This window comes from Podarcis melisellensis (genome assembly GCF_964234715.1).
Source record: "Podarcis melisellensis genome assembly, chromosome: 3".
In the NCBI taxonomy this organism is placed as follows: domain Eukaryota; kingdom Metazoa; phylum Chordata; class Lepidosauria; order Squamata; family Lacertidae; genus Podarcis; species Podarcis melisellensis.
In genome coordinates, this window is record NC_138530.1 from 57,103,367 (window position 1) to 57,120,294 (window position 16,928).

General features: G+C 42.3%; 1 protein-coding gene and 1 long non-coding RNA gene across 6 annotated transcripts in view; one reads left to right on the forward strand and one right to left on the reverse strand.

Moving 5' to 3' along the window:
- The first annotated feature begins 1,106 nt into the window (after window positions 1–1,106).
- Window positions 1,107–5,684, forward strand: LOC309366547. The gene is made up of 2 exons (XR_014166748.1): window positions 1,107–2,673; window positions 5,140–5,684. It is a non-coding gene; the product is annotated as an uncharacterized lncRNA (long non-coding RNA).
- LOC309366493 (SAM and SH3 domain-containing protein 1-like) overlaps window positions 5,224–16,928 on the reverse strand; it is a 515,345-nt gene continuing 503,640 nt past the window's right edge. For all 5 annotated transcript variants that reach the window (XM_081905128.1, XM_081905130.1, XM_081905131.1 and 2 more), the window contains exons 16-20: window positions 15,639–15,789; window positions 13,902–14,015; window positions 10,277–11,361; window positions 9,578–9,709; window positions 5,224–6,507 (exon numbers count right to left, since the gene is read on the reverse strand). In XM_081905128.1, the coding sequence (XP_081761254.1) occupies window positions 6,247–6,507; window positions 9,578–9,709; window positions 10,277–11,361; window positions 13,902–14,015; window positions 15,639–15,789 (1,743 nt within the window). In that variant the 3' untranslated portion in view covers window positions 5,224–6,246. The remainder of the gene's footprint in view (window positions 6,508–9,577; window positions 9,710–10,276; window positions 11,362–13,901; window positions 14,016–15,638; window positions 15,790–16,928) is intronic.

Here is a 16,928-nt window from a genome sequence, read left to right on the forward strand (position 1 = left end):
TGGGCCAATTGTTATTCTGTGGAATACTTCTACCATTTGCTTTTTAAAAATCTTCCATTTCTATAAATAGTGTATTTTTATTATGAACTGGTTACCCAGAGGTATGTCAGCAGACAAAAAGATTAAACCAGTGGTCAGCTACCCAAAACAACCATTTGTCCACTGTAGGAAAGAGGATGCTTGACCTAATATGCTTTTGGCCTGAGTTAATAAGAGATAATTTATCACACACCAGTGAGTTTTAATCCTCAGTTTGGGAGTCACTGCAATAATATAGTCAGATGGCTGGGCCCAGGCAGCCTAGTGGAGGTAGTTGACTGTTAATTTGGCAGGGATGGGGAAAAGCAGTTAGAAGTGAATGTGAACTCTTACAATGATTCCAAGCCTGAACTACCAATGCAAGCCTGCATCTTTGATTGTCATCACCACCATCAAATAATAAATAATTTATAAACAATTTACTCCAGCCCTTCTCTTTCTTTGCAAGACTCTTTCACATTTCTAGCATTATGAGCAAACATGCTTCCTGGGTCAAAAGTAATTTTTGTAGCTTTTAAATATTTATAAATGCCCAGAGGACTGTGGTCAATGGACAACCTAAACGGAAATAAATAAACTCAAGTAACATGTAAATCCATGAATGCCAGTTAGGAGACATTTCTGTAATCTCCAAAGCCACAGAAGGAACATTGGAGATCAGGAAAGATCAGGAAAGATCAACAGCTGATATTGCTAAACCCTATTGTGCGGATAGGAAAACTCTGGCCCCCAAAACTCAATGAAGCCCTTCATCCTCTTTACCTGTCCATGGAAATCTCCCAAGGCCACTCCCCTCGCTTGGAGCTGCTTTGCACCCTCCTATTCCTCTTTGTTGTCTGGATGGTGGACAGAGAGGAATGAGTGAGTAAATTAGCGTTTGTTGCTCCACCTACTTTTTCCTTCTGGAACTACCACTAGCGTGCTCCCGCAATGGTTTGTTAGGAGGGCATGTGATCCTTGGGTTGAAACAGTTTCCCTACCCTTTCCCAAGCAACTTTGCACCTTACTGACTCTAATTCAGCTTTTATAATAAAAATTACTAACACTAACGAAGAAGATACATGAGCTTGAGAGAATTTATTTATTTTCCTATGAACAATAAGTCATAATTATAGAGAAGTTTTTATACACAGAAAATTCCTTTTGTTTCCTCTTTTTGCTAAAGGTAACAGAGCACAGTAATATTTACAAATTCGTAAGATTTTTTCCCCCTCCTCATTTTCTCTCATTTTTTATTATACACCGCTTTTTCAGGTTGAAGCAAACTGCAAAGACTTATTGGTACAGCTACTTACATTATTTAAGAACAGCAAATGGAGAAAAATAAGTTATTTAAATATTGATTCATATACAGAAAGTGCAACATTTGTTAGTTGTTACATAACTTGTTTAAAGTTTTCGTTTTCCAAAAAGAGGTCTTGAGTATGAGTAAAAGTTAGCTTGGAGTCAATGCATTTAGACTAAAAATAATACAATACAGATGTACAGCCATGACTTGGTGAATTGACCTTTATTCCTGCACTTAGATCTGTGTGAAAAGGGTTAATAAGGATTTGTGCTCTAGATCTTATTTCCAGAGTTTCCACTTGCACCAAAGCCAGGTTTACAATTACAAGTCTTTAGACCATCAGGCCTTAGCTTACTAACGTTATGATTTGATGCCAACTAAAACAGTATGACATAGAGACTTAAGTGGCCCTGTATGTCTAGAGATGAATTGAATTGGCACATGCTTCTGGCTTTGTGTATTTTGACAGTCTCCAATCCAACATTTACTTGGAACCCTGCATGTAAGGAGATGGTGGTAAATAACATGCTATTGTTTACAGTGAGTTCATTGCTGTACGTAATGTTTAAGAGGTACCTAACTTTTTAAGGCTTTTCCATGATCAATATATATATATACTGTTGAAATGGTCAACTGCTAAATCAACAATAAACTAAAATAATCTGTAAGCAAAAGTCTAACTCAAGGATGAACAAATTGTAAAAATATTTAAAAGCAATGTATATATTTTAAAAATCAGGAAAATTTGCACTGGATTTGTAAACAGGCATAGAAGTTCTACCTCTTTGTCATTCAGTATAAGCAATCATCATTGTTCCATTCCTAACGTAGCTTAGGGATATTAATGTATACAATGCTTTCGATAAGAGTGAACACTGGTTTTTCCCTTTCCTTTCATTCAAGTTTGAACCAGTAAGGCAGCTTCTGTAGCCTAACAAATTTAGATTGTTTTTGTTGTTTAAAAGAACAGTTGTTCTTGGCTTCTTTCCAATTTGCTCTTTTAAAAAGCAATTGCCTTTTGAGGGTGTATCTAGAAAAGGAGAAAAAACTTAAGTTGAGGTGAGGGCTGCATTCTGTCAGGGGACAGAGGTCAGGGGTTGCATACGGGCCTATGGAGGGGTGACACCCCATTCACACTAACTAACCCACCCACATTTTTCCATGCAACTAATACCTCTGTTCACACAATTCTCAGGGCTATGCTTTCCTTTCACAGGCTCCAGCAGGGAAAGTCTCCACCAGCAGCTTGCTGTTGAGGGTGCAGAGGAAATGCGGAGGAGATGGAAACCTGATGCAGGCCACATCTCACATACGTGCCCCCAATTCAGAAGGATAAATATTTCAAGGTACTCATTTTTTAAATATTTGTTTTAAAACACAACCTAACACCTAAATGAAAATCCTGTTGGTCATACCACATGTATTTGCAACCATATGACCCAAATTCAGTGTACCACATGTGCTCTGATGTACTTTGTGCATTGCTTCATTAACTTCAATTCCAGTAACACATTTGTAAATGTAAATGAATGTCCATGATTTACTTTCTCCATTTAATAAATGGAACACTGTTTCCAGGTGTGGCAGCTGTGTGCACATCAGAATACATTGAACAGATTTGGTGGAAGCAGTACATTTTGGGGGTCCTAAGGTCCTTGATGTGGGTGGCACTGTGGTCTAAACCACAGAGCCTAGGGCTTGCCAATCAGAAGGTCGGCGGTTTGAATCCCGTTGTTCAGTCCCTGCTCCTGCCCACCTAGCAATTTGAAGGCACATCAAGTGCAAGTAGATAAATAGGTACCGCTCTGGCAGGAAGGTAAATGGTGTTTCCGTGTGCTGCTCTAGTTCGCCAGAAGCGGCTTAGTTAGTGATGCTGGCCACATGACCCAGCTCCCTTGGCCTATAGAGCGAGATGAGTGAGCAACTCCAGAGTCGTCCGTGACTGGACCTAATGGTCAGGGGTACCTTTACCTTTAAGGTCCTTGACAGTCAGAAGTCAAAGGGGCCACTTGCTATGTTACTTTTTTACTGTGTGAAAATATTATTGTAAAGCACACCCCTACCAAAAATGGTCGCCTGGGAATTAGCATTGCACATGACAGTCTTGGAGACAGACAATACATGTTGCCACCAAGGAATGTTTCTACTTGGTCCACATGAATCAACTGACATGTAATGTGAGAAATGACTTATTTTAGTGACTGCTTAATGTGCACAATTACTTGCCACTACAGACAGTTGCAGGTGCAAGGCACTTTTCTGGAGATAGCATAATTTGGGGGGACAGTAATAGTGAGGAAGAATATGTTAAATCCTCTTTATATGAAGCCTCACTTCCCATGCACCATGTGATCTGTTTTGCCCATATTTATATCTATGCTGGTAGAAAGGGTCATATTAGTCTATTGCAAAAGCAGTCTTATTGCTTCAAATGTATTATGGTTAACATCCACAGGTTTAGTCTGTAAATCTACTTAAATGGAAAGTGGACCTGAAAGCAATGAGTCCATATTAACATGATTGCAGGGAGGACAGTTGTATCCATATTACATAGCCCAGCATACTAAGCTTAAATACTGGACATGATTCAGTTAAATTGAAGCACCCTGAAGTCCCTTTTCATTGCTTGAATGCTCTAGTTTCAAAGAGCTAGCTTTAACTGACTTGTGCTCATCATGTGGAAGCTAACCTATGCTGGTATCTTTCAGACCCATGGTATTAGGCCCCAAGTGAAAACCTTTTCAGAAAATGAAACTTTTTGTGTACTTCAACACTTTTGGAAGCTTGTTCCATGTGCTTTAATGGATGCACTTTTAAACAAGTTTATTTAGGATTAAAGCCTTAACAACTGCTCTTGTCAATTTGTTAACTTACTAACCTTCCCTCGGCCCCGGCCCCACATTCAACTGTCTCACATTCTCTACAGCCATCCTGTTAAAGCGTCTCTCTTCCTTATGTCTCATCAAAGGAAAGAAAATCCAGAGCAGCTTTGGATACCTCAGTTTAAACTACTTTATAATGTTTTGCTTTTAGCTTTAAAAAAATACAGCAAAAAGTTAAAAAGCACATCAAGTCAAAAACACTTTTGGGGAAGGCTGTGTGCCTTTGTGACCCAACTTTCCTCTTAAGGTTGAATGTGCTTCAAGAAGTTGTATAAACTACTTTCTTTCCAGAGGCAGGACAAAGCAAGTGAGTTAGAGAGGTGACGAGACTTGCGTAAAATTACAAAGCAGCTTTGAACCAGATCTGAGTTTCCAATTCCATGCTGAGCTCATTACATCTTCCAGTTTACTTGCTGTTATTTATCCTGAAAAGCCTCTACAATTTTAGCTTGTTAATGGACGCTAAAGAATAACCTAGATACATTAGAACTCAAGCTGAGCTTATTTGGTATACAAAATGTCTGGCCATGTACAAAAATAAACTTCATCTATATTCACAGAAGGGAGTAAGAGATTCTACACTGCATTGTTTAATAGTTTTAGAAAACAAGAACATGGGGAAGAAAGAACAAGCTGTTTCAGCAACCCAGGTGAACCTAAGTAGAGCCCTGCTGGATCAGACTAAAGACTCACCTAGTTTAGCAACTTGTTCTCACAGTGCCAACCAGATGGCTTTTATTCTAATTGTCATTTTAACACCCAATAATAGAGGTATTATATTGACTTTTTGCAAGAATGACAGCTTAAAGTTTGTTTGTTTCCCCCATCAATACAATGGAATGTGATTCTTGTTCTGGTTCTGGTACTGTGTCAGACACACAATTTTCTTATCAGTTAATTTACTTCCCTGGATAACCTTTTGTTTTTCAGAGACCAATGTTTTCCATTGATATGGTCAGGATACCAAGTCAAAGCTGCAGCATTTCAACTGACAATATAATACAGTACACCAAATTGCAAGTAACATGAAAAACCTTTTTTTTTATAATTATATATGTACATACACAAGGCAAAATATCTTTCAGCCTTTTAGTAATACCAGCATACGAACTGCCATAAACAAGTTGTTAGCCTGAGAACCAAAAATCTGACTTCAAAAAGAAAACTATACAAAACAGATGTTACAATCTACAATAACAGCTATAAGACACAAAACTGTCAGGTGCCAAATAATAGTGACAACAACGAAATGCCTCTGAAACATGAATGCTGTAAGTGAACTGCTCAAAAGCATTTTAAGGCAAATAAAAAGCTGAGTGCTAAAGAAGCAGTTATAAAAATGACTTTAATTCTATACAAATAAGGAATTTCTGAGTTGGTCTTGGAAATTGCACTGGCATAAAAGGAGATCCACAATTAAACTAAATCCATTGAGGATCTTTGGCCTACCTAGAGGCTCAGAAACCTGAAAATAATCCACCAAAGACAGGAAGGAGTTTTATTTATTTATGTAAAACGAATTGGTGGAATGAAAAGGATAAACATAAGCTACTATGAAGAGATGTAATGTTTAAGATTTTTACTTGTAAAAACACCCCCTGGGGTGTTTATGTTTGCTTAGGACTGTAGATCCATGATTCATCAATGAGCTGCACTTTAACAAATGAGCAGCCTCAAAGTACAGAGACCTAACTCTACTCCTCCAAGTTCCAGGGGCTTAGAAGTCGATGTAAAGTTCCCTTTTTTGTAATGGACATGTATATTCTTAAATGGGTCGAAGCCAGCCTCAGTCTTTAAGAGACTAACATAACTGTGCCTTTTCTTTAAGGGGTAATCGGCAAGCACCATTTCCCTCTCAAAACAACTTCTTATATTCTCCTTTGTGAATCGTTGACAGAGAAACACAAGGGCCTCAACGTCTTCCCAAAGACCTCCATTGCCTGATGCCAAAGAGCTTTCTGGAGAAATTAAAGATGAAATTGACATGGTAGGAAACTCTGGCTTTTCCAACTGGCAGATGCTATGTTTCAGAGTGTGTTATATTGTCTCTGGGTTGAGGGTACTGAGTAGTCTTGCTGCTGCCAAAAGCTTGCTTATGTGCCTCTCCTCTGTGATGCCAGCCTCATGAAGTGATGTTTTTGACAGAGAAGGCACTTTGCTTAGGTCATCGATTCCTGCAGCCATGAAGGAGCTTGAGTACATCGGAAGGCCAATAGAAACCAGCCAGTCGGCTATGGAAGTGATATGGCCGGGGGACACAGGTTTTCGACAGATTTCAGTGAGGCCTCCACTTGGAATCTGTAGCAAGAGAAAATGCAATATAACCAGCTGGTTGACTTTTCCTTTTTTTAAAAAAACAATAACATGGGGCTTACTTCCAAGAGCTATCTGTAATGGTATATTGTGAAGCAGATATATGGGCATTTCGAAGTAGTCCTTTAGCTTAGCAGTACCATTTACTAGATTCAGTGGTACCTCGGGTTACATACGCTTCAGGCTACAGACTCCACTAACCCAGAAATAGTACCTCGGGTTAAGAACTTTGCTTCAGGATGAGAACAGAAATTGTGCTCTGGCGGCGTGGCAGCAGCAGGAGGCCCCATTAGCTAAAGTGGTGCTTCAGGTTAAGAATAGTTTCAGGTTAAGAACGGACCTCCAGAACCCGAGGTACCACCGTACTATCTTGCTTAGTCACCTCAAAATTGGGGCTGTGCAATGTCAGCTTTTCAACATTGCGATTTATCACCAGCCAAACATTGCGATCTGATGATATACCACAATGGTGAAACGGAGGGAGGAACAAGCTGCATTGGAGTTAGGCTGAAATTGCAGCCAAGGGAGATGAAGTGGTTTCACTCAGTGCCTCGCAGGGCTAATGCAGTTTGTTCCTCCCACTGGGTGTGGAGGGAACAAGGTACTGAGGTGAGGGGGGGGCTCCCTCAAAGGCGCAGGGCTGCCTTCGCCCAAGCAGGCGTGCAACATCTTTACTCCCAGTGTGACTGACCACCCAGGAGGAAAAACACAGCCCGTCCGCCCTCCCCCAGCAAAGGCAGCGATAGCCAAGTGCACGGAGCCTGTCAGGCTCTGTTTGCAGGGCTGCCTCTGCCTGGCAGAGGTGGGTTACCTCTTTCTCCTGAAGAGGTGGCCTGCCCATGTGGGGCTGAGGCAGAAGTGGGTGGCTTCTTTAGACTGCTCCGCTGAGGAGTGTGCAGCTGAGAAGCAGTTGATCAAGCCTTCTCCTGCAGGCTGGGGGCTTCATTAAACTGCTCCACTGAGGACGGACGGCTGTGTCCCCTCAGTGGAGTGGTCTATATATACCATCTGCTAGAGCTATGAGGGCCAGAGCGGCTGCTGTTTCATCTGCGATATACCCCTAGGTAAAGTAGCCATTGCACTCTGGCCCTCATACCTGTACAGTGGTGCCCCGCAAGACGAATGCCTCGCAAGACGAATAACCCGCAAGACGAAAGGGTTTTTCGGTTTTTGCGTCGCTTTGCTAGACGATTTTCCCTATGGGCTTGCTTCGCCGGGGAGAGCGGAGAATCGCAGCTTTTAAATCGCCCCGGGACAGCGGAGAATGTCCCGGGGTTTTATAGAATGCTGGCGGGCGGCAGCGAAGGCTTCGCTGCCGCCCGCCAGCATTTTATGATCGCCCCGGGACAGCGGAGTCTTCTGCTGTCCCGGGGCGATTTTAAAGTGCTGGCGGGCGGCAGCGCTGCCGTCCGCCAGCATTTTAAGATCGCCCCGGACAGCCTCCGCTGTCCCGGGGTTTTTTAGAATGCTGGTGGGCGGCAGCGAAGGCTTCGCTGCCGCCCGCCAGCATTTAAAAAAATCTCGGGACAGCGGAGAAGTCCTCTGCTGTCCCGGGGTTTTTTTTAAATGCTGGGGGTGGGAAGAAAAGCCCTTGTCCGCCCCCTCCAGCCTTCAGAAGAGGTCGGGGGACAGACTGTCCCCGGACCTGGTCTGAAGGCGGTTTCCATAGGAACACATTGATTGATTTTCAATGCATTCCCATGGAAAACCGTTCTTCGCAAGACGAAAAACTCGCAAGACAAAAGAACTTGTGGAACGAATTAATTTCGTCTTGCGAGGCACCACTGTATTGATACATCGCCCAGGCCTACTCAAAATACACATTTCCTTTCCTCCCCACCCCCCAATTTCTTTTCTGCTGCTACCTCAGTATTGATTTCCTCAATCAAAATCATGCAAATTCACAAATCCAGCTTCATTAGCGGCAGCAGCAACTATAACGTACACTGTTTAACTTGAATGTTCCTCTGGGTTTCCATATTTCATGGCCATCACTTGTGGTGTTAACTCATATACCCTATTTTTCGCACCATAGGACGCACTTTTTCCCTCCTAAAAAGCAAGGGAAAATGTGTGTGCGTCCTATGGAGCGAATGCAGGCTTTCGCCGACCCCTCTCACTCTCCAGGCTTCAGGAAGCTATCCGCTAGCCGTGGGAGACCCAGCTATTCCATGGCTAGCGGAGCGCTGCATCAATCCCGAAGCCTGGGGGAGTGCGGAGCTCAGCACACCCCAAACTTCTGGGTGCCGGCAAGGTCTCCGTTAGCCGTCTAGACCTTGCCGGCTCCCAGAAGCTTGGGGGCGCTGAGCTCCGCACGCCCCAAGCTTCAGGATTAGCGCTCCGCTAGTGTGTCTAGGCTGCGGATAGCAGCCTGCTTCCCGGAGCGTCGGGCGCCCTGAAAGCAGAGCGCCCGGCGCTTCAGGAACACATCCGCAGCGTGGGGAGCCTTGCAGGAGTTCCCCACAGGGCTCCCCACGCTGCGGATAGCAGCCTGCTGCCCGGCGGGTGGGTCGCCCTGAAGCAGAGCGCCCCTCGCGCCGGGCAGACATCCTCAGCGTGCGGAGCCCTGCAGGAGTTCCCCACAAGGCTCCCCACGCTGCGGATAGCAGCCTGCTGCCTGGCGGGTGGGGCGCCCTGAAGCAGACCAGGCAGACATCAGCCAGCCCCACAAGCTCGGGGGACAGCAGGGAGGCGCAGCGCCACTATCCCGCTGTTCCTCGACCTGGTTCGGTTTCCCTGACCTGCTTTTGGGGGGGAAATAAAGGGAATTTTTTTCCCTTTATTTCCCCCCCAAAAAAAACTAGGTGCGTCCAATCGTGCAAAAAATACGGTAATCAGCAATGTCTCATCAGCAATTGAAACAGCATCAAAAATTCTTTGCATATGAAAAATTAAGATGCCAAGGATAGAATCTTATTTGTTTTTCTTTTAAAATGTAGATCATTCACAAATAGTTTCCCCAACCTGCAATCAGACGTGCTAAAGCCCCAGAACTCCATGTTGTTTAGCTTTCATTTCCCATTCCTTGGAACTTGATCACTGAATGTAGACTTACCGCCATGCGGTGTTGCTTCCTCAGCTGCTTCACCCGAATCTGGTCCAGGTTTGTAGCAACATCCTTTACAGCGTGCTCTAAGTCTTCAGAGTACCTTTGTACCAAAAGTTCAGGAATCCCACATCGGCCATGCTGCAGCCAGAGATGAGTGATAAAGGCAGGGGGTTCAAGTTAATCAATGTATCTCTTCACATCATAATAACAAAATGGTTGGCCCCTTTGCATTAAGAAACTACAATAGGTTTAAGTGTGTTCTTTCTTCAGTTTCACAGAAAATTACCTTTATGAAATTTGTTCATTTACTTCAATAATTTGTAGAGAGGAGGTTGTGAGTCTTAAATCTCAAATATATATTCCTTATAAAGAGCCAATGTGCATATGACCACCATAGAGAGGCTACTTCAAATACTGAATTGTTTTACATGCAGTGGCTCACCACATGGATGAAACAAGCACCTAAAATGAAAAGTGAATTGTTGAATGCCAAATCTGCATGGTATACACATGGAGCCATTTAAGATTGCTTCACACTGTGTCTGAAATGTATGAAAAGTTTTAAGAATGTTTAGTCTAATATATCTTTCATTTTAATTGCCAGTTTAAGGCCATTTTTAAGGAACAGCTCCAACACTCAAGTGGGGAAGGAAAACAATGCAAATATGAACAGATTAAACATTTTTCAGCCTCCTCACACTGTACCTTGTCAGAATATGGGTCTTCTGTGAGATCAATATCTTCAGATTGCAGCTTGTTTTCTATCAACATTTCCAGATCCAGTCCTCTATTAGAAGAGATTTTTCTCACTGACAAAGGATCAAGTTTTAGCACATGTTGCTGGACAGTAGCAGTCTCTGGAAGATCTGAAAACCAAGGAGGTCGTACACTTGAAGGACTACTGGGCTCCTGCCCAGGAGATGATCTACACACAGTGAGTACATTGGAATCGGAGGAGCCAGGCTGAAGGCTCTTTTTCGCTGGCAAGGATGGCACATCTGGACAAGAAAGGGCTGAGGGGAGGTGACAGTGCCCATTAGAAAGGCGTTCTCTGCTTTTTTTGGCAGGGACTGGTGGTGGCTGTGAAGATGTTTTTGGCTGTGCTCTTGTCTCACCCGTGCCCTTCTGATCAGCTTCCTTGGGGAAGGGAGAATGATTGGCCCTTCCAAGATCATGCGTGGTCTTTTTGAAGTTTTCAAAAGTAGTCCAGGTTACACCACGTGAAAGTGAAGATGAATGAACTCCACAATTCTGAGGCAGAAACAGTGGGAATGTTCCACTGGAAGGAATGGTTGCAGAGAAGTGCAGTTCCTTTGCTTTCCCCTTAAGAGAATCAACACCTGCTTTGCTCTGCTCAGCCATCAACTGTTCTGCCATGTGCATACCTCCAGAGCCAGTTGGCATGTTTGTTAAATCCAGTGCGCCTTGAGGGAAAACATCCAGCTTCTTTGCAGAGTCGGGGCCAGCTTCTCCATGAAGGTCACCAAGAGAATGAGATCTTGGCCACATGTGAACCTTCTGAGCGCCTTCTAGAGTCTCACAGCTCCGACAGATACCAACTGGTAAACTTCTGCGGTTCTTCTTGAGGACGGTGACTGCTGGGGGCTTGAGGCAGCTTTTCAGAACATGATTTGTACAAGTGAACTGTGTCTTCTCTCCTTGCTGGGGGACATCTATTGATTTAGTTAAGGGCAGGGTTGGATAATTTGCCCGTGGATTTCTGTGAAAATCTTTAAAACTGTATTCAGAAGCCAACTTTGAGGGTAAGAGACAAGGCTTTCGAGTTTTAGCTGAAACAAAAAGAGGAAAAACATTTATGAGAAAAACACATAAAAACTAAACCAAACCAAGACTAGCATGGGATGTTTACACTGTCCTGTGATCCTTTGTTAAGACAACTTGTTATGAGGACTCTGTTTAAAATATGTATGTCATTGATTTTCTATAAACCAAACCAAACCAAACCAAACCAAACCAAACCAAACAATATCGGTATGCTGTCTTGTCATTTGTTTAAATTAAATGCAATGTCACACTGTATTATAACTTATTTATAACACCAACATGTGTCACTGGTCAAAGAAGCAGCATTGATAACATAAGTAATAAACATAAACCATGTTGTCTCAAACTTGACCTCTAACAACTCTACTGTGCTGAGTTAGCCTCATTATAAGGTCTCTTAGCCCAAAAGTAAAATATGGGCTACAAACCTGCTTTTTATTTGCAAAGTATTTTCTTGTGTCATAATTTATTTCATTTCATCTTTATTTATTCATGTGACTTCAGTTCAGAAAATAGGTTTTTCTGGATCATCTGAAGTCTGTCTACATGAATCCTATAATGAGGGAACCTTGTGGAGCCCAAGGACCCTTAGAGGTAAGAATACACTACCCTACAAAGTTAAAGTTCTTCTTTTAAAGGAATGGATGTTTCATTCAATGCATGTACAATTTAGAGCTTTATCTTCAAAATGCTAAACTTTGGCACTGAATAATACACAGTTGACTGCTTTGAATCTGCATAGAATTCACATTCAGTGCAGAACACAATGCCTCTTCAGAAGTCTCAAAGCACAGGCAGAAAGAAAGAAAAACTTTAATCTAAAATAGAACACTGCATCTCCCTTGTTTTTTTCTTGCTATACAGAATAATCAGAAAGCTTTAGAAGCTGGTGGTGGTGATGAAGAAAGTGGATATTTCCTAACAGTAAATGGCTGTTTTCAAAGTTTCTAAAGGTTTCCAAAATAGTTTTCAATCTAGGCTCCCAACACCTTTCTCATTGAAAAAGCCTGCACTCGTTACAAAATATTTGCATTAAAGAGCAGAGAATGAGAGAAGCATTGATACTTGTATGAGGGCAAAATCAACTGGGTTATTCCTTTCTGGTGTTACATGTCCATATTTGCAATACTGCATGGCAGCCTCATGGAATCCCATGTAAGTTGGCCTCTTGAGTAAGGACCACTCAGAAATGGGGCTTACTTAAGTATGCTGTTGCATGTGAGACCTGCTTACAAGGAAGTGTCTAATTTTACAAGAAGGTTATGTAGCAAAGGACATATCACAGTTGAGGGGAAATCAACATTTAATATCAGAAAGATGCCCAGGATTTTGTTAGGGTTCCTCCAGATTTAAAACAAACCCTAGTATTCATAACACATGAGTTCACCAATGTCTGCTCATTGCCTGAGGAGTACTGCAGTCCTTAGAAAAGAGTCAGAGACTCCACGGCAGCCCCCCCATATTACTTCGCACTGCTTCAGAAGCAGTGCTTATCATGGCAAGCAATTCAGCTGCAAAGATCCAATATATCCATCACCATTGTTTCTGTGTACCATGCCTGCGCTCCTTACATAACATCCACAGGAGTCAGAAAACTCTTCATCCTGAACTTATAGCAGAAGTGACATGAAAAGATTGTGAAAATTGGTCATCATCTGGTAACATGGATTGGGAAGAAATGAAAAAATAAACAATTTGGGAACCAGAATGCTAGGAGAGCAAGGAGGACTGCTGTCCTTCTGCAAAGAAGTAACTCTATATAAATCTTTATTACAGAGGCTGGGAATATTTTTGTGTAACGTGTCTCTTCTAGCTGCTACTCTCCACTGGAGAGAAGCTTATATGGGTCCCAATATCAGCTTTCTTCTGAGAGCTCATGGCAGCTTCAAGTAGAGAGGGGGGTTTAATCTGAACTGCAGCACTGAGGGAGAATAGTAAAGGCCTGGCCCCAAGCCCAGTTTGAGGACTCCCCAATGCTCTTTAATGTTAATGCAATTAACATCTAGCCTTAAGAGAGGTATATGAGCAAAGGCAGATGCAGCATGTATAAGGAGTAAAACAGTGACAATCAATACAAAAATAGAATCTTTGATAATAAACGTTCTTCAGTCCCTGTAAGCGTGTGAGCTAGTTCCTCATTCACAGCACTCCCTTGTTATTCTTTTGTATCACAGAAGTAAATGTCCTCCAGCAAATAAAATGAGTGTGGCATCACACTGATCTTGAGGCAGTGCTCTTTATTCTCTCTCTTGACATGAAAAAGCAGTAATATGAAAGATAATGCTGAAAAACACTGCTGGGAGGGAAACACATTTTGCTCACTGCCTTGAAACTGTGCCTCGACTGACAATGTAAGATTCACTAAATAAGTATGTAGGGATTGGAAAACTAGGCCACACACAAGTCCGCCGTTAAATTATAGAGAGCAAAAGCAGAGCCAAAGAGTTTGCATGATTGCTTTTCTCAGCCACAAGAGTGCCCTGTGGCCCCTTAAAATCTAACAAATTTGGTATGCTTTTTGATATGGATATAGATCAATTGTTACCATTCTCCAGGTTTTCACTGCTTTCATAGCAGCCTGAATCCCGGGGAGAACATCCACTTAAGCCCTGACCATCTATGAGGAGTTTCTCCTGAGAACCTGACTGGTCACTGTTACCTGGAGTAGAGAAAGGAAAGAGAGGAAGTGAGAAGGCATAACTTACACAAAGAACAGTGCTAATAACCTCACTTCTCTTCTACCAAAATACCCAGCAGCATACTACAAAGACATCCTTTAATAAGAGCCATGAGTTGTTTTCAGCAGCAGATAATGCAGGAGTGCTGAGAGGACATAGTGGAAGAAGGGAGTAGGGGTGAGAGTCAATTACTGGGAATATTACATACAGTAGTTTTTAAGTTGCACACACTAGTAATTATACAGAAGTTGCAGCAACTTGATGCATTAGGCAGCTGATCACATGGTCGTAATGGGATGGACCTAACCTGCACCTGCAGATCTGACTAAAATAGTTGTGCGTGTTTTATTATGTTTTCAGTATTCTTTTTTCATTATTTTTTTTCAAATTTAAATCAAAATAAAATCCAGGATTCACAAGCAACCCTTGGACTATATTCCATATAGTTTCTTGGGCTTTACACCCTGACACAGCATATCCAGGAAACAAGGGGGGGGGGGGAATGTGCTGCTTCTGCTGAAGTTGTAGAGGGAAGTGGGGGTGGGGTGGAGTATGCTTTGTTGGGAAGAGCCAAGGTATCTATTTGAGTTGGAAGATAATTTCAGAGCTTTATTATAGGTGATCTTTACAAGGCTCCCACAGCTTATACCCAAGCCTAAGTTTGAAGAACTTTGTCAGCATATCTAGTTATGAGTAGTTTCACCTGTGTTTATATGGAAATTCATCTGACCTCAGTGGTACTTATTCCTTAGTAAACTTAATGGTCCTTCCATATTGTCAAGTACCTCCATACAACCTTGACTTTTTCTTACAAAAAGCTGTTATTTACATGATCTCCCAAACTCATTTCTTATTTTGTCTTCCTCTTGTGTAGTGTTCTCCAACTTGGTGCCCTGCAGATGTTTTAGACTACATCTCCATCACCCTCATCCACCCAGTCCAACACTTCTGGAAGATACCAGGTTGGAGAATCCTGCTGTGGTGCATTGGCTGCTGCTAGGAAAGGTTAAAAAGTAGCAGTAATTTGCAAAACCCTTCTAAGGAAATTCGCAGTTACTGATATTTCCATTGAAATCCAGATTTCTAGATGACTTAATGCACATTTTCATTATAAACTATGTAAATTATAGCTAGCAAAGTTAGAAGGAAAATAATGAGTCATTACTAATATGAAATTACTATACAAATGAAATCACTATCATAGATGTCTTGCCTTTACAATTTGGTCTTGCTAAAATGTTGTAATTCAGAGTTGGAAGACGGGATGGATCCTGAAAAAAGCATGTAGTAACTGGGCTGGTGGCAGCTGGGTTGTGGCATGGAAGGCTGAGGCAGAAGGAAGAATTGCCTCTGCCTGTCTTGGGGAGGAGGGTCCTTCCTTTTCCCTCGGTTCCCCCTGCTACAGCCAAACTCATTCAAGCAAAGAGCCTTTTCAATGGGTGGATGTTGCTGGGGAAAGAGGAGGTGGGACGTGAACTTCTACAAGCCATGTTGTGTATACTTTTCTTTGGATCCAATCCATTGGAATTACTACAGTTATAGTTTCCCAACCCCCAATGGTTACAAATCCTTAGCTGTACATTAGAGAAGAAATTCAAACTCACTATCATATTCCTGTAGCAGTTCAACTGCTGTCAGGAGAACAGCTCTGTGTTGTGGGTCCCGTATGTTGAGCTCATCCAAGTCTTCTTCCTCTAGGAGCTTGAAAGTGTCCAGGTCTTCATAGCCATTGAATAAAAAGGTGGGCATGTGCTCCTGTGGCAAAGGAAGAGAACAGTTGTGGCACATAAGAAGAAAAGAGCAGTGCGGAACTACTCAAAACAAGATGCTACTTTCCATGCCATCCATACATTTTCCACCTTTTTGATCAGTGATTACAGGTGGTTATTATACTGATTGCAGGTAACATAAAGAATCTCTCAAGTAAATCCGTACCCACTAGATGAAATAAAGATTGTATGTAGTATTACAGGTAGACTTCAGACAGTACAAAGTTCTACTGGCAACTGGTTCTGTATGTTATGGGCAGCCAGTGTAGAGCCTGCTGTTGTTGCACATGTGTCTGCAGAGGTCTTTCTTGATGGTCACAGGGTCCCTGCTGCTGAAATTAGACTTGAACAGGGGTGATTTTGGGTGTGGGTGTGTTCCGGTGTGTGCCTACAACAGTTTTTCTGGTTTGTAAATGTGCTCAGGGGCCTCAAAAGTCTGGCAACCCCTGAATTATGTGATTCTTTGTTAAGAACATAGTATGACATTACCAGAGGTTGTCATCTGTAATGGTAGCTAACTACATCAGAGTTGTGCATTGCAGAAATCTATGCCTGATTTAAACATTAAATTGGTTGAACTCCTTGTGGGGAAAGATTACTGCCAACATACAACACCGGTGCTTAAAAGCTTCTTCTTTTTGGCATGCCAATACAGTCAAACCTCTGTTCCCAAATGGCTCTGTTTTCGAACATTTTGGCTCCCGAACGCCGAAAACCCAGAAGCAAATGCTCCGGTTTTCGGACCTTGAATGTCTGATCCGGCACTTGAGTGCAGGAAGCTCCTGCAACCAATCGGAAGCTTGTGCCTTGGTTGTCAAACGTTTCGGAAGCTGAAAGGGCTTCTGGAACATATTACGTTCAACAACCGAGGTTTGACTGTACATTACCATGTCATGTTCAAGGTTCTTAACTTTTGGTCTGTTATGTCATTTAATATAACCTTCTCATTTCTATGATCAATGTACAGACACATAGTGGTAAAGAGAGTAAGTGAGCCTTGCAAACACCAAGCAGGTAGTGGTACAGAAAGGATGGTTCAAAAGCCATTTGTTATTTTATTCAGTCTCTTTTTATGTTTAAGCTAGCTTTGAAACAGTAGGTAATCACAGCTGCTGTGGTTGTCAA